This window comes from Schistocerca gregaria, chromosome 5 (assembly GCF_023897955.1).
Source record: "Schistocerca gregaria isolate iqSchGreg1 chromosome 5, iqSchGreg1.2, whole genome shotgun sequence".
NCBI classification, from domain to species: Eukaryota; Metazoa; Arthropoda; class Insecta; order Orthoptera; family Acrididae; genus Schistocerca; species Schistocerca gregaria.
In genome coordinates this window covers 202,056,663-202,083,035 of record NC_064924.1, presented here as the reverse complement: position 1 = coordinate 202,083,035, position 26,373 = coordinate 202,056,663, and the positions used below count along the sequence as shown (strand labels likewise).

The following is a 26,373-nucleotide window of genomic DNA, read 5'->3' as shown; positions in this document are numbered from 1 at the left end:
AAGCTCTTCGTTGAGTATAATCATATTGTGAAGATCGCGAATTGCAAGAGGTGGATTAAGCTGACCAGATTACTTACTACGTCTGTGCTCTGGCAAGGAGCAACAGAATTTTCGGTTAAGGTAAAAGCTCTGTTGGTTCTTGTTTTTTCAAATGTAAATTGAAAAGGAGTGTCGTGATTACCAGCTGCGATTGAAAGACGTTATTAGCCCGCGACGAGCGACGTCGCGGCACGAATTGCGACAGTGCGCGGAAGAGCACAGCCCCGCCGCCCCAGGAAGAGGCGCGGGCGTGCCGGCTATAAAGCGCCGCTTCGCGCCTCCAGGCTCGCACACAGTTCCGCCACCAGCAACCGGCGCCACTCCTCCAGTCCAGGTGAGTCTCAGGCCCGAGGGCCTGCAGTCTCCAAGCCGCCGCTTGTCGTCGTGTAATCGGTTGACGGTTAGGTATCAAAGTGGAAATACCTCGAGTGTGTTCATCAGCGTGTTCAGTGCTTTCGCTACTTTGTCATAGAGTTCTCGGAGATGTAATTTTAGCCGTGTTCTGACTACGGATTTGTTCTGAAACTACCGTTACACTACACTGGACGTCGTGTGTGAGGCGCGTCTCTGCCTTATGGGGAATATTGAGAGGTAGTCATAATGTTTAGTTGTCACAACAAAAACACATAGTTAAGTAATTAATTTAATGTTTGAGTGCAGAGACATGTTGTGGTATGTACTTAAATCTCTGTGCCTTAGCACAGTAGCTCGCCATTAGAGGAAGTAATAGAAAATTGCTCAGCCCAGTCAGAGTGTGGAGTACCGTTCAGTAATTTATTTTAGGTACCAGCAGACATCTGAAGAAACCTTCCAGGAGGAACAGACATAGCTGCAGCATTTTTGGTGCATTTGGAATTTTTCTGGTCCTGCAGCTTCATAGATATATTGTGAAGACATTATACGTGTAGGATGACAAAACGCTTCTGTATTCAAATATTTTTTTTAATTTTAAGATGCTATAAGCTATTGCGGCACCACGGTGATTATAAAGCTATGTACAAATATATGGAGTTGTCAGTATATATCCATGTTACAGCTCATTTTAGTTTCGCCAGTATGTACTGTACTTCCTCGATCCAACGCCAGTTGGCCCAAAAGAAGGAAGGCACTGTTGACTTCAGTGCTTGTGTTGACATGCGACTCATTGCTCTACAGTACTAGCATCAAGCATCAGGCATTGTTGGTGATGTCTTGATTGGGCCCCATGTTCTTCAACCTACGCTCAAAGGAGCACTTTATCAAGATTTCATACGGGATAATCTACCTGTCCTGCTAGAACATGTGTCTTTACAAGTACGACACAACATGTGGTTCATGCACGATGGAGCTCCAGCACATTTCAGTCGAAGTGTTCGTACGCTTCTCAACAACAGATTCGGTGGCCGATGGATTGGTAGAGGTGGATAAATTCCATGGCCTCCTCGCTTTCCTGACCTCAACCATCTTGACTTTAATATATGGGGACATTTGAAAGCTCTTGTCTACGCAATCCCGGTACAAAAAGTAGAGACTCTTCGTGCTCGTATTGTAGATGGCTGTGATACAATACGCTATTATCCAGGGCTGCATCAGCGCATCAGGGATTCCAAGCAACGGAGGGTGGATGCATGTATCCTCGCTAACGGACGACATATTGAACATTTCCTGTAACAAAGTGTTTGAAGTCACACTGGAACGTTCTGTTGCTGTGTGTTTCCATTCCACGATTAATGTGATTTGAAGAGAAGTAATCAAATGAGCTCTAACATGGAAAGTAAGCGTTTCCGGACACATGTCCACATAACATATTTTCTTTCTTCGTGTGTGAGGAATGTTTCCTGAAAGTTTGGCCGTACCTTTTTGTAATACCCTGTATATGGCTTTTCGTAACTAACAACTTTTTATATACCCATCGTAATACGTACACCCATAACACATCGTTAACGCTGTCGATGTCTAATATCTTTTAATTGGCATATCGTAAGTGTAGTTGTGTAGTGCAGACGAAATTCTCTAGATATGTAATGTCGCAGCAATGCAATTCGTTACTGAGCAATATTTGTTAAGATCTGTTTAATATTTTTCAGATAACTTCAGTTGACAGCTGGGTCAAAAACGTGGTGTGCTTACATAGTTGGCCTATTCGTCTATGTAGTTGTGTGTGGTAGTAGCAAAATCTTCCATAATGTTCGTTGGTGTAGCATTTTCTTGTCAGTTTGATTAATCCGTCATCGTCTTCTATAAAATCAATAAAAAGGTCATTATAATTTTTATGATTTAAATCGGTATGCACGTGTACGTAAATTTCTGTTTCTTCTAAAAAGTTCATTGTTGAGGCCTTTGGAGCTACATGCACAGTTTGCAGCGCATTTTCGATCTGGTTAAAATTCTGGTTCTCTGCTTATATATGGTTCAATGTTGTGAGTGGATCTGGGTCACTGTTTGGCTTTTATAGGATTTTTTGTGGTCACTAAAAATAATTTTATATGCGCCAGGATATTAAATGCCTGCAAAAAATTCTTTATAGGCCAAATGGGCAAAAATTTCAAATTCAGGTACTGAAAATATACCGGAAACAGTAACACAAACCCATCCACAATCTTCATCCACACGCGAATAGGAAACCACAATATAAACCATATCGAAAACTCATTGCAAAGTCTGCACTGATACCAAGGGCCCAGTAATGATCTAGAAGAAACAGAAATCTAAATGAACACTCGCTAGTACTCAGACAAAATTCTTAACGAACAAACTGACTTCAAACATAAAAATTGTATTGAAAACTTTATTAAAATTATAGAACACAATAACAGATAAAACAAATTTGCAGGCAAATACGACACCTGCGTATATTAGCAAAGAATTTACTACTAACGCACCCAGCAAAATAGATGAGTAAACCAACTACGTAACAATGTAACATCGTTGACTTAGCTGTCAATTGAATCTGTCAAATTTCGAAAAACATTAAATACATCTTAGCGAATATTGCCCAGCAAGTTCAACAAAAATTTCTAATGTTGAGGCATTACATACGTAGAGAGAACTTCGTCTGCGCTACACGTACGATACGCAGTAGTACCCCGTACTAAAAAGCGACATTGTTAAGGATGTAATGTGGAAGTATATATATATATATATATATATATATATATATATATATATATATATATATATATATATATATAAAGCTGTTATAACATGCCAATAGACCTAGATATGCACTAACGACTCCATATGTTTGCAAGTAACTTGATAACAGCCATGGAGGTGAAATAAGTTTATAGCACCACAAAATAACATATTAATAAAAAGTATTTTAATACAAGAGCTTTTTGGATTACCACACATATAATTTTCGCTGTAAGGTGAGAGATCTTTCAGTGTGTGTCGGGACAATAGATATCTAAAGGGAACAAATAGAAAATTAATGAAGTGACTACAAGTTTTCGTAGTGATAATGAGAGCTTCATAAATCCTTGTATTGCCCCCCCCCCCCCTACCCCCTCCCGCCTCCGTACACTGTTAGCTCAAATCGATCTAGAGACGTCTTCACCGTCATTCTCTCTTGAACTTTTTTATCTGACAAATTTTTCCAGTCTTCTATATCTCAGTTTGTCCCTTCCTTCTGCCCTTTAACTCCACCCACCCGTCTCATTCTAGGTCTTCTTATTACTTTCTTATCCGCTTCATCATAAATATTGCTGTTCTAGCCTTCGCTGATTCAATTATGGTCCTTTGAACATCTACTCTAGTACAGTTTTCGTAATGTTCTTAATTCAATTATAATTGCCCCTTCACTAGTCTCGCAGCCTTTCCTCGGAATTTAGCTTTCAAAATGTAGGGAATGTTTGAGATGTTCTTTTCGAGTACTCCAAGTATACAAGAACTGAGTTTCAGCTCGTTTGAAACGACCTTGGTTTTTCAGTAATATTTCAGTTCCCAGGCTGCAGCCTTCTTTTTATTTCAGGATTATGTAATGTGTTTGCTGTAAGCATTACACCCATATACGTATCTGCTTAGTTTCTCATACTTGTTTATATGTTTTGTTAACTATCTCCCATAATACTCTGCTGATGTCACCACGTGAGTATGATATTTAGATGTGATCTTACCCACAACTTGTCTAGATTTTCTCACTTTCTTTCAGTTCTCAATAACAGGACGATGTTATCTGCATAACCATGTTAGGTGAAATATTTTCCCAAATTCATTTTAAGAAAACTCTTTCATGCTCCTCTCGGTATCCGACAGAGCAAACCCGGTGCTAGTCCACCACTTTCGTTTACCCTACGATCACTTGGGAATTTTCTGTTCCCTTACTGCATGTTTTAACGTATCGGATGATCGGTACGATAATTAACTTGCAACACTCGAACATTCCTACATATAACAGAATGTAATGTAGCATAATTGTGACTGCTGTAAGAACTCTGTGAAATGTTGTAAAGTAAAGCAAGGCAAACTTTTAAGATAGCAAATTAGATGGAAAACATAAACAACATTCCTTCGAAATTCCTCAGATGGTCAGGGAAATGGCTCCCAAACGTCTATGGAAATTGATGGGGAGAATATGTGCAACTGGTGACATACCATCACTTTCTGAAACATATCAGACACACTTTTCAAAAAATATCAACGCTAGACAAGTATGAGCATTACCACACGATAAGAATGATAGGTCAATGACCTGCATGATATCAATAATGACATGCAGACTAACTCAAAAGATAATTAGATAAAGACACCAGAGAGGTGGTTCTGAAGTTGTCCATAAGGAAAGCAAGACATCGTCACAGGATTTTTCGACCCATAAAAATTGTTCAGTAAAGTAAAATGGTGTAAGATGTCTGAGAGTCTCAATAAATACTTGTAAGCAGTGGGGAAAGACGGGTAGTGTACAGCATGTATAAGGACTATGAAGGCACAATGAGAATTGCAGGCCATAACGAAGGGCTCGGATTAAAAAGGACACAAGAGAGAGATGTGGTCTTTCCTCCCTCCTACTGAATCTGTACATCGAAAAATCAAAGAAAGAAATGAAAGTTAGGTTCAGGAGTGTGACAGAGGGGTGCGGTCGAAATTCTGTGCGAAGTAGTATCAGTGACATGATTCCTTAGTGAAAGCCAAGGGGAATTATAGGATATACTTAACTGTTGTAAATTCTAATGTGCACACACAGTGGACTGAGAATAAATCGAAGAAAGAAGAAAGGAATAAGTAGTAGTAGGAATAAAATTTGTGAGAAACTTAGAGACCACAAAGTAAAGGAAGTGAAGGAACTATGTTATTTGAAAGAAGCTGTTTGGACGTTATTCCGGTAAAGCTACTGCAAGTGTCCTGTAGATAAACGTTTGTTTGTTCGTACGAGAAGAATAAGTAAGTTGACTCCTGAAGATACGTTGTGTATTTCAATAAAAGCACTTGGTGACGTAGCCACACTTACTGTAATGGGTGAAAGCACCACATATAATAATGGGCCAACTAAGGTGAACGTAAGGAACACACTAGCATAGTCGAAGAGGGAATTCCTAGCCAAAGAAAGATCTATTGGTGTTAAATAGCGGCCTTAATTTCAAATGGCTCTAAGCACTATGGGACGTAACATCTGAGGTCATTAGTCCCCTAGACTTAGAACTACTTAAACCTAACTAACCTAAGGACATCACACACATCCATGCGCGAGGCAGGATTGGAGGCCTTAATTTGAGGAAGAGGTTTCTGAGAAGCATTTCGGGGAATCAGAAAAGAAGAGAACCGAAGCATCTGAGATGTGGCGCTACATAAACATTTTAAAAATTAAGTGCACTCGTAATATAAGAAAGGAGGAGGTTTCCCATAGAATCGGCGAAGAAAGAAATATAATGGAAACACTGATAAAAAGAAGTGATATGATATGTGCTAAGACGTTAGGGAATAGCAGGGAGCTGTAGAGGGCAAGAAGTATAGGGGAAGGCAAAGACTGAAATACAGCCAACAAATACTTGAGAACGTAGGATGTAAGTGCTACTCTGAGGTGAAGGGATTGGCGGCTGGCACGGCGGAGCAAGTCATGATGGATCGCATGAAAACAGTGGACTGATGACCAGAACGGGCAAGTTTCACATGTTTATCAGTAGATTATCAGGCAGCGATAGAATATTTTACTTAAAAATCTAATTTGCATTGAGGGATGACAGTGGAATTCGAAATCAATGCTCAAGAACTGCGGCGTAGCTGTATTTAAAGTCTATGTTTTCGGCATGTAACGTATGCGCATTTGGGATTCAAAAGACTCTAAGCACTATGGGACTTAACATCTGAAGTCATCAGTCCTCTCGAACTACTTACACCTAACTAACCTAACGACATCACCCTCATCCATGCCCCAGGCAGGATTCGAATCTGCGACCGTAGCAGCAGCACAGTTTCGGACTGAAGTGCCTAGAACGGTTCGGCCACAGTGGACGGCCGCATTATGATATTTTTGGAGAAAAATGTTACACGAGTGATAGAGAACAGTCTCAAAAATATTCGTGACACACATCTTGCAAGAACAGGAATTTAATATCCCAAATTACGTTCATTTGTAGGAAGAACATGAGTCTGCTATAGGTCTAGTGTTTGTTGACTTCAAACGAAAAACGTAAAAAAATTCTCGATTTTCATTTCTACGTCATCCGGTATTACCAGGTGTACAACATGCTTCACTGATTAAATTTATTTCCCTCGTTGATCTCTGTTAAGAAACGAAACTGATACTGGATGCACCTGTAAATATCTAGACATGCATCTGGCAAGCACCTGCAGCTACTCGAACCAGGCAGTCGTGTAGAGGCGTCGGCGATGCATTTGTGTATTACATCTTTCTCTACGGAGCTCACACGTCCCCCACTTCGTGACTCGTTTTACCTCCTCAGTGTTAGTAGGCGACACGAAACTACTTCGGGCGCCACCGTCCTTCGGCCATCCTTCGCTCAACAAGTGGCATCCAGGCCACGCCGACGCCGTCTTCCATTTGTCTGCGTCGCTCTACAACCCATCCAGTTATAAATGGCCACTCATTTGTTAGCAGACGGTTACCTGTACAGCAGACTCAAGCGGAGAGCGAATAAAACTGGCGCGAGGGCGCTGTGACGTTGAGCCTACCCTAAAACGTATTTCTTGCCGCTTTTTCATCGCATTATCTGAGAAGCACGAATCGTTTTCTACAAACTAAGAAACTTAAAACAGAGGGTGAGAAATGTGTATAAAATTAGAACCATATTTGTCAAGGCGAAGAGATGAAGTTACGCTGATTCGATGTGTTTCATACATTACGGTTAACTTCGAGGCTCATGAGGTAGCTTTGAGACAAGATATTTTTGTATTATCCGAATGGGACTAACATCGGTAGAAGTAATGTTCATGTACAGACAAACAAATGTCTACAACTTCACAAAAACGGAATGATATATTCACGAGAATGAGTTTCATAAACTGAGCGAGTCCATAATGCACCTATGGCTCTTATTCGAATAGTTATTCGTCTTGGCATTGATTGACACAGTTTTTGGATGTCCTCCTGAGAGGTATCGTGCCAAATTCTGTCCGATTGGAGCGTTATATCGTCAAAATCCCGAGATGGTTAGAGGATTCTGCCCATTAAGATCAGAACGTTCTCAGACGGGGAGATATCCGACGACCTTGTAGACCACGGAAGGGTTTGGCAAGCACGAAGACATGCAGTAGAAACTCTCGCCCAGTCCAGGTGGGAATTATTTGGCAGAATGTGAGCCAAGGATGGCTTGCCATGTTTGGCAAGAAAACAGGGAGTGTAACATCATTGAGGTACCGCTCTGCTGTAGGGGTGGCTCCGATGACAACCAAAAGGATCCTGCCATGAAAAGAAATGGTACCTGGTTATCGGACCATATAGCAAGCAGCAGTGAGGGTGGCATCCAACCGCCGTCCGAGACTTCTCCAGGCACGTTTCCTGCCGGGGGTCTCATTGAATGGACGAGAATTGTCTTCAGTGATGAGCCCTGCTTCGACCTGAACCCCGACGACCAGCAAAGGGCTGTCTGTAGACGCCCCAGGCAGCGGTGGGAAACTAACGTGACAGTCGCCCACCATACCCGAACAACCTGTGTGAAAGCTCTGTTTAGTCACTTTGTTATTTCGAATGCTGCTAATCACTTCCAGGTCATTTATTTCCTTCGTGTATAGCTGGAACTTTGTCGATAAACGTTTGTGCACTACTGGCCATTAAAATTACTACACCACGAAGATGCGCTACAGACGCGAAATTTACCCGACAGGAAGAAGATGCTGTGATATGCAAATGATTAGCTTTTCAGAGCATTCACACAAGGTTGGCGTCGGTGGTGACACCTACAACGTGCTGACATGAGGAAAATTTGCAACTGATTTCTCATATACAAACAGCAGTTGACCGGCATTGCCTCGTGAAACGTTGTTGTTATGCCTCGTGTAGGGAGGAGAAATGTCTACCATCACGTTTCCGACTTTGATAAAGGTCGTATTGTAGCCTATCGCGATTGCGGTTTATCGTATCGCGACACTGCTCCTCGCGTTGGTCGAGATCCAATGTCTGTTAGCAGTATATGGAATCGGTGGGTTCAGGAGGGTAATACGGAACACCATGCTGGGTCCCAAGGGCCTCGTATCACTAGCAGTCGAGATGACAGGCATCTTATCCGCATGGCTATAAAGGATCGTGCAGCCACGTCTCGATCCCTGAGTCAACATATGGGGAACTTTGCAAGACAACAACCATCTGCACGAACAATTCGACGAAGTTTGCAGCAGCGTGAATTATCAGCTCGGAGACTATGGCTGCCGTTACCCTTGACGCTGCATCACAGACAGGAGCGCCTGTGATGGTCTACTCAACGACGAACCTGGATGCACGAATGGCAAAACGTCATTTCTTCGGATGAATCCAGGTTTTGTTATCAGCATCATGATGGTCGCATCCGTGTTTGGCGACATCGCGGTGAACGCACACTGTAGGCGTGTATTCGTCATCGTCGTACTGGCATATTATCCGGCGTGATGGAATGGGGTGCCATTGGTTACACGTCTCGGTCACCTCTTGTTCGCATTGACGGCACTTTGAACAGTGGATGTTACGTTTCAGATGTTTTACGACCCGTGGCTGTACCCTTCATTCGATCCCTGCAACACCCTACATTTCAGCAGGATAATATACGACCGCAGTCTGCAGGTCATGTACGGGCCTTTCTGGATACAGAAAATATTCGACTGCTGCCCTGGCCAGCACATTCTCCATATCACTCACCAATTGAAAACGTCTGGTCAATGGTGGCCGAGCAACTGGCTCGTCACTAATCGCCAGTCACTATTCTTGATGAACTGTGGTATCGTATTGAAGCTGCAAGGGCAGCTGTACCTGTACACGCCATCCAAGCTCTGTGTGACTCAATGCCCAGGCGTATCAAGGCCGTTATTACGGCTAGAGGAGGTTGTTCTGGGTACTGATTTTTCAGGATCTATGCACCCATACTGCGTGAAAATGTTATCACATGTCAGTTGTATTAAAATATATTTGTCCAATGAATACCCGTTTATCATCTGCATTTCTAATTATTGTAGAAATTTTAATGGCCAGTAGTGTGCTTTCCTAAAGCTATCAGTAAGTTTAAATTGTGTCTATTAAGTGGGGTTCTCATCTTCAATTTTCAGAGACCACAAAACGTTTTCTTAAATTGTCAAAATTTAGGATATGTTAATGAGATGATGATTGACAGCTTCTAAATACTTCTGAAACATCGCGATTTTTCTAATAATTTATTTTCCAAATATAGACCAAGCATGTTACAGCTCGACAGGATTGAGAACTTTATCGTTTTTTCTCGTTTCCTAATCACTTTTTTCACTAGATAGACAAATCTTTTATCTGCACCGTTTTCTTACGTGTTTACTCATTTATTTTCACTATTTATTTCATCAAAATATTGCGGCGTGGTAAAAAATTATTTTTTGCACCGAAAAATAGTTTTTTGAAACCTACTCTCTGAATGAGCTTCGTGCAGACGCACAAAGGATCTAAAGAGCGGAGTGAAATAAATTTAGTGTGGTGGACTAGTTTGCCTAAGAGTCGTAAACAGCATTTTTATTGCAGCAGTAATTTACAAAATGGAACTGCGTCATTCTGAAAGACATAGATGGAAATTCAGTTTGCAATCGAAATGAAGCTCCCGTGCAGCCCTTTGTAACACATTATTTGCTTAGTCCGGGGAAACTGCGAAAACGTGCAAAATTCCGGAGAATCTAAGTAATATACTAGCCAGTGGCTGTTATACCGAGTAATGTGAAAGCAGTTCCAGTGTTTTCATTTTTGCATTTACAAGAAATATCAACAAAGGGAACTTACAGAAAAAAATGTTTTTTACCGTCGTCACCAAATAAAATAGGAAATTAAGGAAGTGCCTGACCACATAGACATGAGAGAAATACGATGACATGGTACGCCCTCTGTGTAGGAAAGTTTGATCTTAGACGGGGTGCATGCTTTGATGTTTTTGGAGGGCATTCAACCATCCAGCAGCGAGTACTTAGATAAGGGCACCAATTTTCTTTACGAAGAACTGCAGTTACGAAACATATCAGTGCTCTAATTGCTTAATTCACAGGAACTGTGAAATGCTTCCTCGAAACTTCTGTTCAGAACGAGGAAGAACAACTAAAAGAGCCCAGTCGTTTCAACACTATAGTTAAACGTTAAGATTACAATAAGGACAAAGAAACGATAATACGTTAACGAAAAAAAAGAAAAATAACGGAATTCGCCTTGTTTAAAGAAGATACGAAGTGCTCGTCCAGTTGGTGACATAGACGACAGCTACCTGGCACTGTGATATTCTCGCTGCTGGACAGAACTTTGTCGTGCAGTATTATGTGTCATTTTTAGCAAATACACACAATGTGATCAAGCGGAAGATAAGAACAATAATGGAAAACGGATTCAAAGCCTCCTTGATGCTCTCTTCCCTTGCATACCCTCCGTAAACCTCCAAACAGAATCAACGGGTTTCTGTGGTGCAGTCTAAGCTTCAAAATCTTCTTCGGTTAACCATAATATCTGGTATGACACCGACTGATCTCTTTCTGTAACGCTAGTTGATAGAACCATCATTTAATGAATGTATCCCGATGTCGTGATCATGGAATCTGCAGTTTCATGAAGTCAACATGAACAACCAACTAAATGTCATTCTTGAACTGAAAATCTCTCAAAATTGACTTGGTGTAACACTGGCGAGGTCTTGCACAAACACCCATTTTGTGGTTTCTTTCTCTCTGTCAACACATAAAAAACGATGAGCGCTACTAGCAATCATGTACTACCATAGATTGTTTCCTCTCTTTCGAATATAGATCTCCTCGTAGGACATACGACATTCATCAAATTCACTTCCCTGGAGGCTAAGGTCGATGCTCAATGCTGTTGAAATCAGCTCCGATGGAAGTCGATAACGCTTTTTCAGACAATACATTCACAGCATACTACAGGACGAAAATTATCTGTAAGTATATCTCCTCTAAAACGGAGTTTCCTCTGTTTCGCGTTGAATGTTTCACACACTCGTTCTTATCTCTCTGTAATTATGCACATTGATAGGTATTACTAGATCTTGCTAAAAATCTAAATAAATAAGTATACCGAGTAGCAGAGAACTGATATTAATAAAAAGAAGACGGGGGGGGGGGGGGGAGGGCGAATATTCTGGATCATATTATCACGCGAAAGCTAAAACAATCATTTGACCAACAGACTGGTTTATTAATTACTTCTTTTTGAGACGTGACGTAAATCACCTTATTAAAATATTACCATCTCGACTTCTGCTAATTCTGTGAAGTCCCACTCTTCCGGCTGGGCCTATAACAGTTATTCGCTACGATGCCTTTTATTTTCTTCAGTGCCCGCTAAAGTTCAGGACATCCACCCGTTAATATACTCCTCTGGATTTCCAGACTGCAACACCAAGAAGAACCGGAGATATGACAGTAAAACATATTTGTGACAGAACACGTACAAAGACAATAAGATTGCAAATACAGCCCCCTGTGAAGTGAGGAAGATGAAGAAATGAGCACTGAGTGTTCCCACCATTGCTGGGTATAACCAGGACTACGCGCCTCGACGGTGAGTTAAAGAGGCAATGGAAGTGTTGCTGGGGTATAGCAGTCCATGATACTTCCACATATTGCCAAAGTTATTCTGGTGCAGCAGTGGGTGGCGTAAGCCGGGCATGTCGTTCAATCATCGACCATACGTGTTCGATATGCGAGAAGTCGGGAGATCAGGGAGCCCAAGACAGCAATGCAGTCCGAAGGGTGACAACGTAGTCTTGAACATTGTGTTCCGCTTGTGGTCGCGCATTATCCTGTTGCAGTGTGGCTATATATGGGAGGACAACAGTCTCTAACGCATCAGACAAGAACCGCTGGCTGGTTATCGTACCAGTAATGCATACTACGGGGGCATAGGAGTGGAATCCAATACCACCTAAAACCATAACATCGGATGCAGGACCAGCACGCCGATTCATAAGGCAACAAAAAGTGATTCAAACAACTCTGAGCACTATGGGACTTAACTTCTGAGGTCATCAGTCCCCTAGAACTTAGAACTACTTAAACCTAACAAACTTAAGGACATCACACACATTCATGCCCGAGGCAGGATTCGAACCTGCGACTGTAGCGGTCGCGCGGTTCCAGACTGTAGCGCCTAGAACCTCTCGGCCACACCGGCCGGCTCATAAGGCAACAGTTCAACAGTCTCTCTCCACAGTGCTTCCTGACCCTAATCCGAACATCATGGTGTTGCAGACAGTATCGGGCTTCTTAGGTAAAAACAATGTCGTTCCATTCGGTTGTCCGTGTCCGTCGTTCATCCACCCATCGCCGGTGCAAACGCCTGTTGTGTTGACTCAGTTGACGCAGTAATGGACGCTTTGCGGACAGTCCACTCTGCTACAGACGATGTCGAATGGTACCCACGATCACGCCTTGTTGCGCAACAGACCGAATTTGTCGTGATATAGTTCGTGACCTGGTAGAGCGATCCATCACTGCCATGCGTACAGTATGCGTGTCGTCACGCGTAGTGGTGCAACGAGATGGGTGCACTCGGTTCCGTCGGTAGATCGTTCCCTCCTGCATCCAGCGGATACAGATCCGCGTCAGAGGTGTTTGGTTCCGTCCGACACGATCACCGATTGCTTTCGGTGGCGCTCAAGAAAAGCTCGCCGTCTTCTAAGAGGCATACCAAAGCTGCTTAGGCAAAGTAACCGCACGAAAGAACAAATCCAGTACGTCCAGAAGGCCGCCTTTATCCCCTTTATACAGTGCTTGCCAGTGGCGGTAGTGGCTCCCGTGATGTGAGCCTGTGCTGAAATGCTAATCATATGCATCTCTCGTCACTGCGAACACAGGCTGAAAATTACACGTGATCTGGATCCTTCCTTCTGGGTGTTGCACTTTGACTGATCAGCACTGTATTAGCCGTTACGGTACATGCAAAAGATAAACTATGTGATCAAAAGTATCCGGACACCCCCAAAAACATACGTTTTTAACTATTAGATGCATTTTGCAGCAGCCTGCTGCCAGGTACTCCATATCAGCGACCTCAGTAGTCACTAGACATAGTGAGAGAGCAGAATTGGGCGCTACGTGGAACACACGGACTTCAAACGTAGGCAGGTGATTAGGTGTCACATGTGTCATACGTCTGTACGCGAGACTGCCACTCTCCTAAACATCCACTGTTTCCGATGTGATGGTGAAGTGGAAACGTGAAAGGACACGTACAGCACAAAAGCCTATAGGCCGACCTCGCCTGTTGACTGACATGGACCCCCGACAATTGAAGAGTGTAGTAATGTGTAGTAGGTAGACATCTATCCAGACCAACACACAGAAATTTCGAACTACATCAGTATCCACTGCAAATACTATGACAGTTAGGCAAGAGGTGAGAAAAGTTGGATTTCATTGTCAAGCGGTTGCTCATAAGCCACGCATCATGCCGGTAAATGCCAAACCACGCCTCGCTTGGTATAAGGAGCGTAAACATTGGACGATTGAACAGCGGAATAACGTTGTGTGGAGTGGCGAATCACGGTACACAATGTGGCGATCCGATGGCAGGGTGTGGGTATGGCAATGCCTGGTGAACTTCATCTGCCAGTGTGTGTAGTGCCAACAGTAAAATTCAGAGGCGGTGGTGTTATGGTATGGTCGTGTTTTTAATGGAGGGGACTTGCAGCGCTTGTTGTTTTGCTTGGCACTATCACAGTGCAGGCCTGCAATATTGTTTTAAGCACCTTCTTGCTTCCCACTGTTGAAGAGAAATTCGGGGATAGCGATTGGATCTTTCAACACGATCGAGCAGACGTTCATAATGCATAGCCTTTGGCGGAATGGTTACACGACAATAATATCCCTGTAATGGACAGGTCTGCACAGACTACTGACCTGAATCCTGTAGGACATGTTTGGGATATTTTGGAACGCCGACTTCGTGCCAGGCCTCTCCGACCGACATCGATACCTATCCTCACTGTGAATAATGGGCTGCCATTCCCCAACAAACCTTCCAGCACTTGACTGAACGGCTTGCGAGAGAGGCTAAGTGTTGACCAACACCATAGTGAATTCCAGCATTACCGATAGAGGGTGCCACGAACATGAAAGTCATTTTCAGACAGGTTTCCAGATTCTTTTAGTTACATAGTGTACATCTTAGTGATAATTTCTATAAATGAATGAGTTAGTTCTCAGTTTCCTTCAAGTGACGCATAGTAATACATTCGGTGCTTGTCAGAAATAAATAAAATAAAGATATTTATGAGAATAGTATTTGTAAACGGTCATTTATAGTTGTTTTTTAATTTCCATACGTGGAAGTGAATCTGAAACCACAGTTTTGTTAGCCCCTCATTTTTGATTGCTGGATTCCTCGACTGTGAAAGAGGTGGCGCAGTTGTGAAGAGACTGTACAATAATTCCCATAAGACCCAACACAGTTACGTTTTTCTTGCTATCCGAAAATCGTTTCTGGTTAACACCGTTATGATTTCTAAGAGTAGCACTGTGTGGGTTTCACTGCCTCTCTGAAGCTTGACTTGGTCATCGCTGCAACTTTAATCCTTGATCTTCCTTCTTTCGTTGTAAAGATGTTTATCAATTGATTAGAATCATACAGCGACAGCTAGTGCTTTTTAATTCATTCCTCATTCATTTCTATTATGCATTTAGTGACCATTTCTAAACTTTTCTATTTTAATACCGAAATATAGTGTACTAAAAGCGCGACTGCTCACTTACGAAAATCATTTGTACATATATAACTATTTACTGTTACATCAGCTATTACTATTTCGTGCTTAAATAATCCTTGTATTACCCACGAAATAGTTTCATTTGCTACCACTCCTGAGATGTTTCTTGTTAAAATCTTGTTACTTGAATAATAATTTCCTGCATGTATTAAATGCCAATGATATACTGCAACTAGATGCTGTAATACGTAAATGCTAGGCAGACATCCTACAACTATGGCAACCTTTACAATTTTTATATGAAAAAGGGAAGTTTCATTTTCGTCCAATCACACTTTTATTGTGCTTCTCCTATTATATTCTTGTATAAGAATTTCACAAGCTGGGCGTAGGGAGGAACACAGTCAGGTTTGATGAGCCACAATGACATTAACCCATCTTTGGAAGGTCGATTTATATCATTTACATTTCGCAATACAATATACGTTTTACATGTAGTAGTAACTGGGATAGTCATATTTCTATCTCGTTAGCAGATTCGAAAGCCAGTAATTTCTTCTGAATGATTTCTTTGAAAGATTGTGACAATGTGCTGAGTCATGCCAGACACCGAAGATTGCAACATAAATAACCACGTGTTTGGGATGTACTTCATTTTGAAGACGACACTACTCACAGTGTAACCAGTCTTCATGTCTTACGTATAAGGTGGCTATTTATTACTTTGTTGCCGATTTAGTACTTGTAGTAGTAGTGTGATTCGGTATATGTATAAAGCATACTTTTACGTATCTGATTTGTTATGAACTACCTCTACTGTGCGAAGCTGCATCTTTATTTACTAGTGCGCGAGCCGGCCGCGGTGGCCGTGCGGTTCTAGGCGCTTCAGTCCGGAACCGCGTTGGTGCTGTGGTCGCAGGTTCGAATCCAGCCTCCGGCATGGATGTGTGTGATGTCCTTAGGTTAGTCACGTTTAAGTAGTTCTATGTCTAGGGGACTGATGGCCTCAGATGTTAGGTCTCATAGCGCTTAGAGGCATTTGAACCTAGTGAGTGAATATACTACCGTTGTACGGTTTGTTTGAGAAATGTAATGGATATTACAGCACATTTCATGTGTTACACTCTTTTAGTTACGAAACAAGTTCGGCAGCAGTCTGACATGTTCAGATGACCAGATGTTACTTAAGTATTATGCCGTATGGTATACAGATCTTTGAACCCATATCAGTGTGTCAGATGGAAGACAATATCGGTCCTAAAATAAGTTTATATTACCCAGAAAATTGCATTACCATCTGAAGATATCACCATGTTGCAGAAAAGCGTAGCGTTCCGTAATGATTCTCAGCAGACCAGCAATACGGAGAGTGAAAGAAGTTTATCTTATGTCTATGAGGCAGCAGGTGGGCGAGTTACAGCGATACGAATCTCGGGAGTAATTTGTCTATGCACCGGGGTCCGTAGATATTATCACGACGGTTGCAGAGCGTAAGAGATACTTGATGGACGCCCATTTCAGTGCATCCGAAATCATCCCTCAAAATAAGCAAGGGGAAATAACACTTAGAAAGACTTCGGCTGTACAGCAGCTAACAGTGCTCTTAGCAGTAACCTTTATCTCCAAGAAATCGAGGTTTACAGAAGTGGACTTGCAGTAGATGGTACCTAACACCTGTCGTAAGAATGCGCTTCAATCACAGATAGGTTCCCATTCACGTCCATTGGATTAGTGTACCACACAGCCAAACATTTTTGTGTAGCACATCATAAGGCGACTAAAAATTCCTTCTCTATCCCAGTTATTAGTATGGCGATAAAAATGACACTTTGCAAAAAGAGAATAAGAAAACAGAAACACCGATTTCCTAATTATGCTTACCGTTATCATCTAATCAAAGCATACAAGAAATTTCCAGGATGACCATGGACTTCTCAAGAGATAGAAAGTTAATTGAGTAATTATTGGAGAAAATTTCTGTACCATCGCATAGATCTTTCGTATTGTTTAAGCCTTATCTTATGGAGTCTATCGTATAGCCGGGAACTTCAGAAGCAATTTCATTTCAGAATAAATTCATGTATTTCTGTTATTCTTTATCTTTATCCCCTTAATAATCTGTAATAACTGTTTGTTGGCAGTCTCTAGAATTACATAGACTGTTAGGCCTCACAAAATATTTTATCGCCAAATAATTATACCATATAATTAACGTAATGAGGTGCTGGGCTGATTGGTGCATAAACCAAATCACAAAACATAAAATACGCCGTTTGATAATATGGATTACTGAAGCATAAAATGCTCTTTGTTTAGGAAACTTCGTATGGAACATACCTCAAGCATTTCCTTGCTTGTAATTATTAGAATCAGAGGCCGTTGAACCCTATTGCGTAATGCAAAGCTTTATGATTAAATGTTTTGAGTTTCTATTCAACTCTCATTTTTGTCCGTAATTTCTCAGTATTTTTTTTAGTCCATTTTGTTTCTGTTGTCTTCGCATTATCGTTTTCCGACTGCACTTCCCGTCTTTCACATTTTAGTTTGCGCGAGTTTCTGTATAAAACAACCCAGAAACTTATGTGGGCTAATTCCAGATACTTTTAGGCTTCTTAAACACAACCTTGGTATAGCTTTCAGAGGCTCCATGTAGAAATTTTGTGGAATAATCTTTTCCTGGCAGCATGTGGCTGTAAACAGAAAATGTTGATCTTATTTCTTGGATATCTACCTCTGGAATTAGCGTAGACGAATTGTTTGTAGAATTATTTTCTCCACCAGTTGGCTAACGGCCCATCCTTATGTACCTGCAGCAGGGGACTCCCTTGATTAGACTTTATTACATCGACAATTTGTTTTGAGTTTTCACATATGAATAGAGTTTCTGGAAGACAAGTTCTAAGTCTGCCTCTTCAGGGAATTTTTTAAGGTTGCTATGTTGACTCCATTAATCTTGTCATTTAGGGATATGGCCAATTCATCTGCAAAGCACAGGTATAAAATTTTGATGTCATCTTATTGTAAATGAAGTACTGTGTGTTTGCAGTCGCTTCCAATTTCCAGTTTAGTTTGCCACTATCGGATGACTCCATTGAGAACTTACTTACTTACCTATGCATAAACATTTATATTGAAGTTAGTATTTAAAAACTGCAACTTTTTCATGTTTCGTCTGAATAAACATGATCTCGCCATTTGACAGTTATTTCCTTCTCCATACACCACTGCAATTTCAGGCCTTTTAACAATTTTCGATTTATGCATGCGTCTCTGATGACTTCATGGTCAACGAAACCTTAATCTTCCTTCGAGTGATTCATAATTTGTACTTTCGAAATTAGATTGCTTGTTGTAGAACATTTCAAGACCATCATACGCATTATTTAACCACACAAATTTCGAAAGAAGAGCAAGGAGTCATTTTAAAATGGCTGCAAATCCGAAATGAGAACAGTTTATCCAAAGGAAACCAGAGTCAGTTGGAGATAGCATTATCAGTTAGACCAGTCTTCTTTAAACCTTTTGCTCAAGGGCCAGCACTGATATTGTTGAGCGGAAACTCGGGACGCATACGTCCGATCTTATTATTAAATGGTGGCCTGCGTAAGTATTTTATGAGCCCCCTATAGAATTGCTATAGCCTCCTTCTCTCGCCCACAGATCGTTTAAACTCGGTAACATTGGGAACACTTTGTGTCGGTCAACTGTTGTCTGTTTGAGACTGCTGCTGCCCTCAGTGACCCCAAATCTGTGACACAGCAAATGCCTTGACAAATTGTTTTCTATAGGCTGTGTACACGAATGACTGGTAGATTAATAACAGTAATTGTAATTTGTATTTAAATGCATTACGAAATTATAAGAGACAATCACAGATCTTTCCTAAATGTTTTGACCGTATGTTTTCTTTTCTCATTGCGTTGCATTACAACAGCCTTAATTTAATTTCGTACTCCTCTACACAAGTAGGCGTATGTGGCGCGTTTGAAGATGACCGTCCGTGTGATGCGCATTCACGAATCCAGGTTAGTTTTGTGACAAAATTTATACCATAGCAAGTTGCTAGATGCTTAGTATTCCAACATCTACATTTACATCTACATGGATACTCTGTAATTTACATTTAAGTGCCTGGCAAAGGGTTCATGGAACCACCTTCACAATTCTCTATTATTCCAATCTCGTATAGCGCGGAAAGAATGAACATCTAAATCCTTCCGTATGAGCTTTGGTTTCCCTTATTTTATCGTTGTGATCATGCCTACCTAGTAGGTCGGTGGCATTCGGAGGAGAAAGTTGGTGAGTGGAGCTTTGTAAGAAGATTCCGTCGCAACGAAAAACGTCTTTCTTTTAATGATGTCCAGCCCAAATCCTGTATCATTTTTGTGACACTCTCTGCCATATTTCGCGATAATACAAAACGTGCTGCCTTTCTTTGAACTTCTTCTATGTACTCCGTCAGTACTGTCTGGTAAGGATCCCATACAGCGCAGCAGTATTCTAAAGGAGCACGGACAAGCGTAGTGTAGGCAGTCACTTTAGCAGGTCTGTTACATTTTCTATGTGTTCTGCTAATAAAACGCAGTCTTTGGTTAGCCTTCTCCACAAACTTTTCTATGTGTGCCTTCCAATTTAAGTTATTCGTAATTGTAATACCTACGTATTTAGTTGAATTTACGGCTTTTAGATTAGACTCATTCATCGTGTAACCGAAGTTTAATTAGTTCCTTTTAGCACTCATGTGGATGACCTCACACTTTTTGTTATTTAGGGTAAACTGCCACTTTTCGCACCATTCAGAATTTTATCTAAATCGTTTTGCAGTTTGTTTTGATCTTCTGATGACTTTATTAGTCGATAATCGATAGCTTCGTCTGCAAACAACCTAAGAGGGCTGCTCAGATTGTCTCCCAAATCGTTTATATAGATAAGGAACACCAACAGCCTATAACACTACCTTGGGGAACGCCAGAAATCACTTCTATTGTACTCGACGACTATCCGTCAATTACTACGAACTGTGACGTCTCTGACAGGAAATCACAAATCCAGTCACATAACTGAGACGATATTCCATAAGCACGCAGTTTCACTACGAGCCGTTTGTGTGGTACAGTGTCAAACGCCTTCCGGAAACAAGGAATCGATCTGAAATCCCTTGTCAATAGCACTCAACACTTCTGTGAATAAAGAGGTAGTTGTGTTCCGCAGGAACGATGTTTTCTGAGCCCATGTTGTGTGTGAGTCAGTAGACCGTTTTCTTCGAGGTAATTCATAATGTTCGAACACAATATATGTCACAAAATCCTGCTGCATATCGACGTTGACGATATGAGCCTGTAATTTAGTGGATTACTCCTACTACAGTATTGGTTAAAACAGTCTTGTTTGCAATTTTTTTTTATTTTTTATTTTTCAATGACGCGTTTCGCCTTATCTATGCATCTTCAGGTTATCTTTTCCAGATGGACGCGAGAGGCACCAAGATCTGCATAACGCGTTCCCGTTCACAGGAGCGAGTAGCCAGATGGCGGCTCAGGTAGTCAACGCGTTATGCAGATCTTGGTGCCTCTCGCGTCGATCTAGAAAAGAACCTCAAGATGCGTAAATAAGGCGAAACGCATCGTTGAAAAATAAAAAACGAAAATTGCAACCATGACTGTTTTTAACCAGTACTGTCAAACACTGGTTTGCTGTTTGCCACATATGGATTGGAAGAATTTCTACTCCTACTACCTTTCTTGAATATCGGTGTGACCTGTGCACCTTTCCACTCAACGTGACTTTGACTCCCAGTAATAGGAATATCACTCCTGCGGTTTGTTTCAGTGATACTACCGAAGGCGCGCCTATTATGGGATCCAGAATCCTGATGTGTGCGGTGCTCGCTGTGGTGCTGGCACTGCCGCTTGAGACCCCAGCTGCAGCCGGGTTGTCTCGGGGACGGCGATTCGCCGAGGAGGAGGGCGACGACGACTCGTGGGCCGTGCGCACCTTCAGCCAGCGGGGGCGGCCCGCCTACCAGCACCACGGCACCAGAGATGCGATCGAAGACGCCGCGGCCGAGGAGTCGGTGCGCCAGGTGGAGGTACAGGCGGTGCAACGGTCGACGCCCGGCCCGCGGTACCTGCCGACGCCGGCAGCCAGGAGGAAGGAGGCGGGCAAGCACGAGGGAAAGCCCAAGTCGACGCCGGGACCCAAGTACCTGCCCACGCCGTCCACCACCGCCTACACGGACGCGGACGACGTCACCAAAGCGACGCGCCAGGAGACCACGTGGTACACCGAGACTTCGTCTCACGTCCGTTCTTCCACAACGAGGAGTGATGTCGGCAGTACGGTGTCGAGGGCGGCCCCGTCGACGACGCAAGAGATCAGCAACGACGTACGCACGAAACCCAGCCAGCGACGAGGACGCGTCCGCTACAGGAGCACTGTGTCAGAGACCAGGACGAGGAATTCTCCGGCGCCCCGCGCCTCCCGCAGGAGAACGACTCATTCCACAACGGCGTCCAGCGTAGACGAGAAGATCGCGACTCCAGAAGGCGGATTCGGACGCGTGCACTCTCAAGCTACAGTTACCAAACGGCTGACTGACAGCGTGACGTCGACGACGACTTCCAAGCCGCAAAGTAACAAGCCCTCGACATCGACGCCGGCGGCGCAGAACGCATCGGCAAACAAAAGCTCGGGCACTAATACACCTGCAAAGAAATCGAAGCAGAACACGACGGCACACGCTGCTGGAACACTAGAAACTCAACAGATACCTGCCTCTTTCTGGAAAAGCTTGAGAGAAGAACTTCTGAACACTGCCGCGGAGGAAGGAGCGGAGACTAAGAAAGAGGTCCGCGAAACAAAAGACTCCGCGGCTACTGAAAAAGCGGGGACGAGCGGCAAAGAGGTGAAAGCGAAAGGAAGTACGGAAGGTAATAGCTCATCAACCAAGTCTTGCAGCCATTCCAGCGGCGAGGAGAAAGGTAACCACACCGTGGCTCCGTCACGACGCAAAGCAAATGAATCTTCTAAAGCGTCGGCGGCTCCTCGGTCGGCGGTGACAAAAGCAGCCAACCACGCGAGCAGCAAAGCTCCGGCAGTCACGGCCGCCAAGTCTTCTCAGTCGACGGCAGGGCGCCAGGCTTCGGCGAAAGACTCCTCGACTCCCGCTTCCGGGGGGACCACGCCCCTCACGCGGGAAACGTCGACAAGTCCACCGGAGAAGAAGCAACCGGTACGTTCAAATTCACTTTTCCGCTCTTTAGCTCGCCGATGTTACGTGCAAAAGGTAGAGTCCACCAACAAAGTTATCACGATGTTAACGACCTTTTTCTGCTCGTCTCGTAAGTACAATCAAAACGAACCCCAATAAAATATTAATATTGCGTCATTTCTAGAAGAGACCACACATTCTTAACCTACTTATTTTTCCCTCGATAATAGTGTTAGAATTAGGCACTTACCCTATAATTTCACGAGCTTTCATCAAAAACGATTTGCCCTTATTAACAGAATAAAAATTGGTAGTTATACTATTGCTGCAGGTAACCTGGAATATGACCTCGTGCTCAATTTTCGTGTATGTAAACCCAGATATTCTAGAATGAAATTTTCACTCCATTGCGGAGTGTGCGCTGATATGAAACTTCCTGGCAGATTAAATCTGTGAAAGGAAGTACGGAAGCTAATAGCTCATCAACCAAGTCCTTTCTTCCAGGAGTGCTAGTTCTGCAAGGTTCGCAGAAGAGTTCCTTTGAAGTTTGGAAGGTAGGAGAAAAGCTACTGGCGGAATTAAAGCTGTGAGGACGGGCCGTGAGTCGTGCTTGGGTAACTCAGTTGGTAGAGCACTTGCCCGTTAAAGGCAAAGGTCCCGTGTTCGAGTCTCGGTCAGTCACACACTTTTAATCTGCCAGGAAGTTTCATAGATATTATTGCTTGATAAAAGTTTCGTAAATCACACATGCTAGAAGAATATAAATTTTTGAAGAAGGAAGCATGTGAAGCAACTTCCATTACCGTGAGAAACGGTAACAAACCCCTCGCAGAAGATATAACAGAAACGTCCATCCATATCGTCTCATACTATAGCTACTGTCACGTTTGCATTGATATTGGCAGAAAAATATTGTCATCTTAATCTTAACTTACCTATTACAATATAGAAAAGAGATACGTCTTATTTTGTACCGTATTTATATCTCAATTCCTTTGAGACTTACACAAATAAGTTTTTATGTGGTGACACGTGCAGCAGTTAGGTATTAACTATGCCTATAACGATGTCTCACCCCCAACTGCGAGACACATCCACACTCATAATGCAATAGAGTTCTTAAATTCTTTGTTTTAGCCCACATGTAAGTCCTAGAAGTTATTGGATATCTGTTTTCCGACGTTCCACTGATTAAATAACTAAGTTTCATACATTAGTCAAACTTACACAGGGTGATCCGGCTGCCCCTATGTACCCGCAACATCTTCCAAAAGCAACGCGAAGTTTTAATACTCTCTCGCTGACTACGCGCAAACTATTATTCCTGAAGAAAAAATGAATAGGACGTTTTTGTGGGAACTTGAACTTACTTAAATTTTGTATTGAGATACGTTGCGCCGCAGGCCAAGGTTTTCGAGTTAAACAAGATAAAAGTGTTTTATGGTCACCTTTCTACGTTTTTCTTGACTAATTCGAAGACTGCAGCTTCAAGCGAAAGCGTACCACAGTGCAAAATTTATCTCCACTAAATTTGCTATAAAAAGGTCAAGGCCATTTTTTCTGTAGGACATATAGTTTGCGTGTAACGAGCGGGCAAATATGAAAATCATTCACCTAGTATTTGAAGGCATTGTCGGCTACAAAAAACCCATAGACAGGGGCAGCTGAATCAGACAGCATGTGCTGAAACCCGTTATTAGAAGTTAACTGTTTATAAGAACGAATCTTTTAATAGCAGAAAACAGAATGTTCGGCAGACAATTATTTCTGCGGTCACTGCCTTAGTGCAAATATCAGAAGGTTACAAAGGACGCAAGCAACTGCCATGGAAACCTGCTCTTTATAAGCAACGAAATTTGCTACAGTTTGACAGCGCATTCCTTTAGTAATCTCCAGTAATTTACCCACATCTATCTGGAAAAGTTAATTTTACCAAATGGTTTCTTACACGTAGTAATACATTACTGTTCGTGGCGAGAGTACATGATATTTCAAAATATCGATTACAAAACCGTAAAGACTTCAACTCAGTGTACATTGCACGTCAAAAGCGCACCTCAGAGGAACCGCTGTTAGCACCTGAAACCTATGCACATACAGCAACTAGTTTAAGAAAACGAAAACTTAGTGAGATACCTGTCAGTGGCAGGAATACCCTGACACCAATGCGAATGTGCTTGTATTACGCAGGAGCCGCAGAAGCAGGAGGCGTCGGCGAAGAAAGCGGAGCCCGCGGGCGACGCTAAGCGTCCTTCCGAGCCGACGACCGCAGGCACCGTGAATCAGCAGAAAGTGACGCCCGCGGCGTCGTAACGCGCGACTCCGCAGAGCGAGCGACCCGAGACGGGGGCCTTGCCTTTCCCCTCACTTACTGTGATTATGACGCGACTGTAATACCTCTGCGATCCGACTCAGACTTCCAAAGACAATTCAGTGACTGCCGCAGAACTAATTGTTTACCGACATGCTTTCACTGTTCCTGACAACTTTATCTTCGCATTTTATTTCAATGGAACACCTTACACAGAATGTAACCGGACTACCTGAGAGACGATTTTAGGACATGAAGACATTGATTTAGAAGAGGAAGTTGCTACACATTTTCATTATTATATAAGACCCCGACTGTCATATTGAACGTAATGGCCCTTGGTTTGTATTTCTTAGATAGAGGATACCAGCAGCTATAGGACTCTACTGACACGTTTTGTAACTATTTTAAATACATTACTGACTGAGCTGACATGCTGACGATCGCCAGAGATGGTATGTGATGTGGCGAAGTATAGTTTCATGTTGTCTCAGACGACGTCAAAGCACGTCAGCGACCTGAAGGTTCCATTTGTAAATAAGACCAGGGAATATTTCTCTGTACTCAGTGTAAATAGTGTGACCCATCTGTTAATTCATATTTAGATTAAGTAATTTTTAATTATTGTAATATGGTTGGCGACTGGTTGCTAACATTCTAAGGAGTGATTTGGTCCGTAACTCAAATACAGAAGTGAAATCCTGTTGCATATGGCAATGGCATGCATGATCTTAGATCATAGGCGAAGTTTTTGTTCCATGACTCTGAAAATATTGAAGATTTGAAAAGGAAACATTTTAAAACACGAAGAAGAGTTTACTTCTTCATGTTAGCTACAAATATTGTCCTTGTATGAAAAAACAATGCCTTTATAAGCTTCTGAAGAATTTTGAATCTGCGGAAAAGTTTTCACTAAAGCATTACTATAACTATGCCAATTGCAATTATATTTAGATTAAAGACAATTACGTAGGTTGTGTGTACTTTTTTAATAATGTATATATAATTGATCATCTCTACGATTTAGTAATATGTTACCAAAATACTGACCTAAATTATTGTATTTTTTGAGAAATGAATAAAATACTTGGAAACAATTATCTTTAATGATTTTTAATCATATACATGTAGACACCACACACACACACACACACACACACACACACACACACACACAGAGAGAGAGAGAGAGAGAGAGAGAGAGAGAGAATTTAATTAGTTTGAAAGAGGGAGGGACAATATTTAAACACAATGACGCCTGTAATTTAAAAAATCTTACTCCAGCTCGTAATTGAATTTTAATGGGTAATATTGTGCGAATATATCATGTCACCACATGTCAGGGACGTATAGATTAAATGTGAGGATCAAGAAGAGAGGAATCAAGCGATTTACTGTTGGGAGTGCTATATTTATAATTTGTTACTTATCACTGACCCATGAGATAACTGCTGCTTTTGTGACGTACTGCTGCCTACAAAATTATCGATGACCCCTGTAACTAGTCGGCATACGATGTTCTTTCTAGTGCG

The 26,373-nt window shown here is 42.2% G+C and overlaps 1 protein-coding gene across 1 annotated transcript; it reads left to right on the top strand.

Annotated features, from left to right (window-relative positions):
• The first annotated feature begins 345 nt into the window (after positions 1-345).
• On the top strand, positions 346-25,943 carry LOC126272453 (mucin-19-like). Its single transcript, XM_049975330.1, has 3 exons — positions 346-373; positions 21,150-22,551; positions 24,721-25,943. Exons 2-3 carry the CDS (start codon positions 21,175-21,177, stop codon positions 24,841-24,843), a joined length of 1,500 nt encoding a protein of 499 aa, XP_049831287.1. The 5' UTR covers positions 346-373; positions 21,150-21,174; the 3' UTR covers positions 24,844-25,943.
• The last annotated feature ends 430 nt before the right edge of the window (positions 25,944-26,373 follow it).

Excerpts from the sequence above, each read along its gene's own strand:
- LOC126272453 (XM_049975330.1), top strand. The coding sequence starts at position 21,175 with ATGGGATCCAGAATCCTGATGTGTGCGGTGCTCGCTGTGGTGCTGGCA. Across the intron at positions 22,552-24,720 it reads CACCGGAGAAGAAGCAACCG|GAGCCGCAGAAGCAGGAGGC; the intron begins GTACGTTCAAAT and ends TGTATTACGCAG.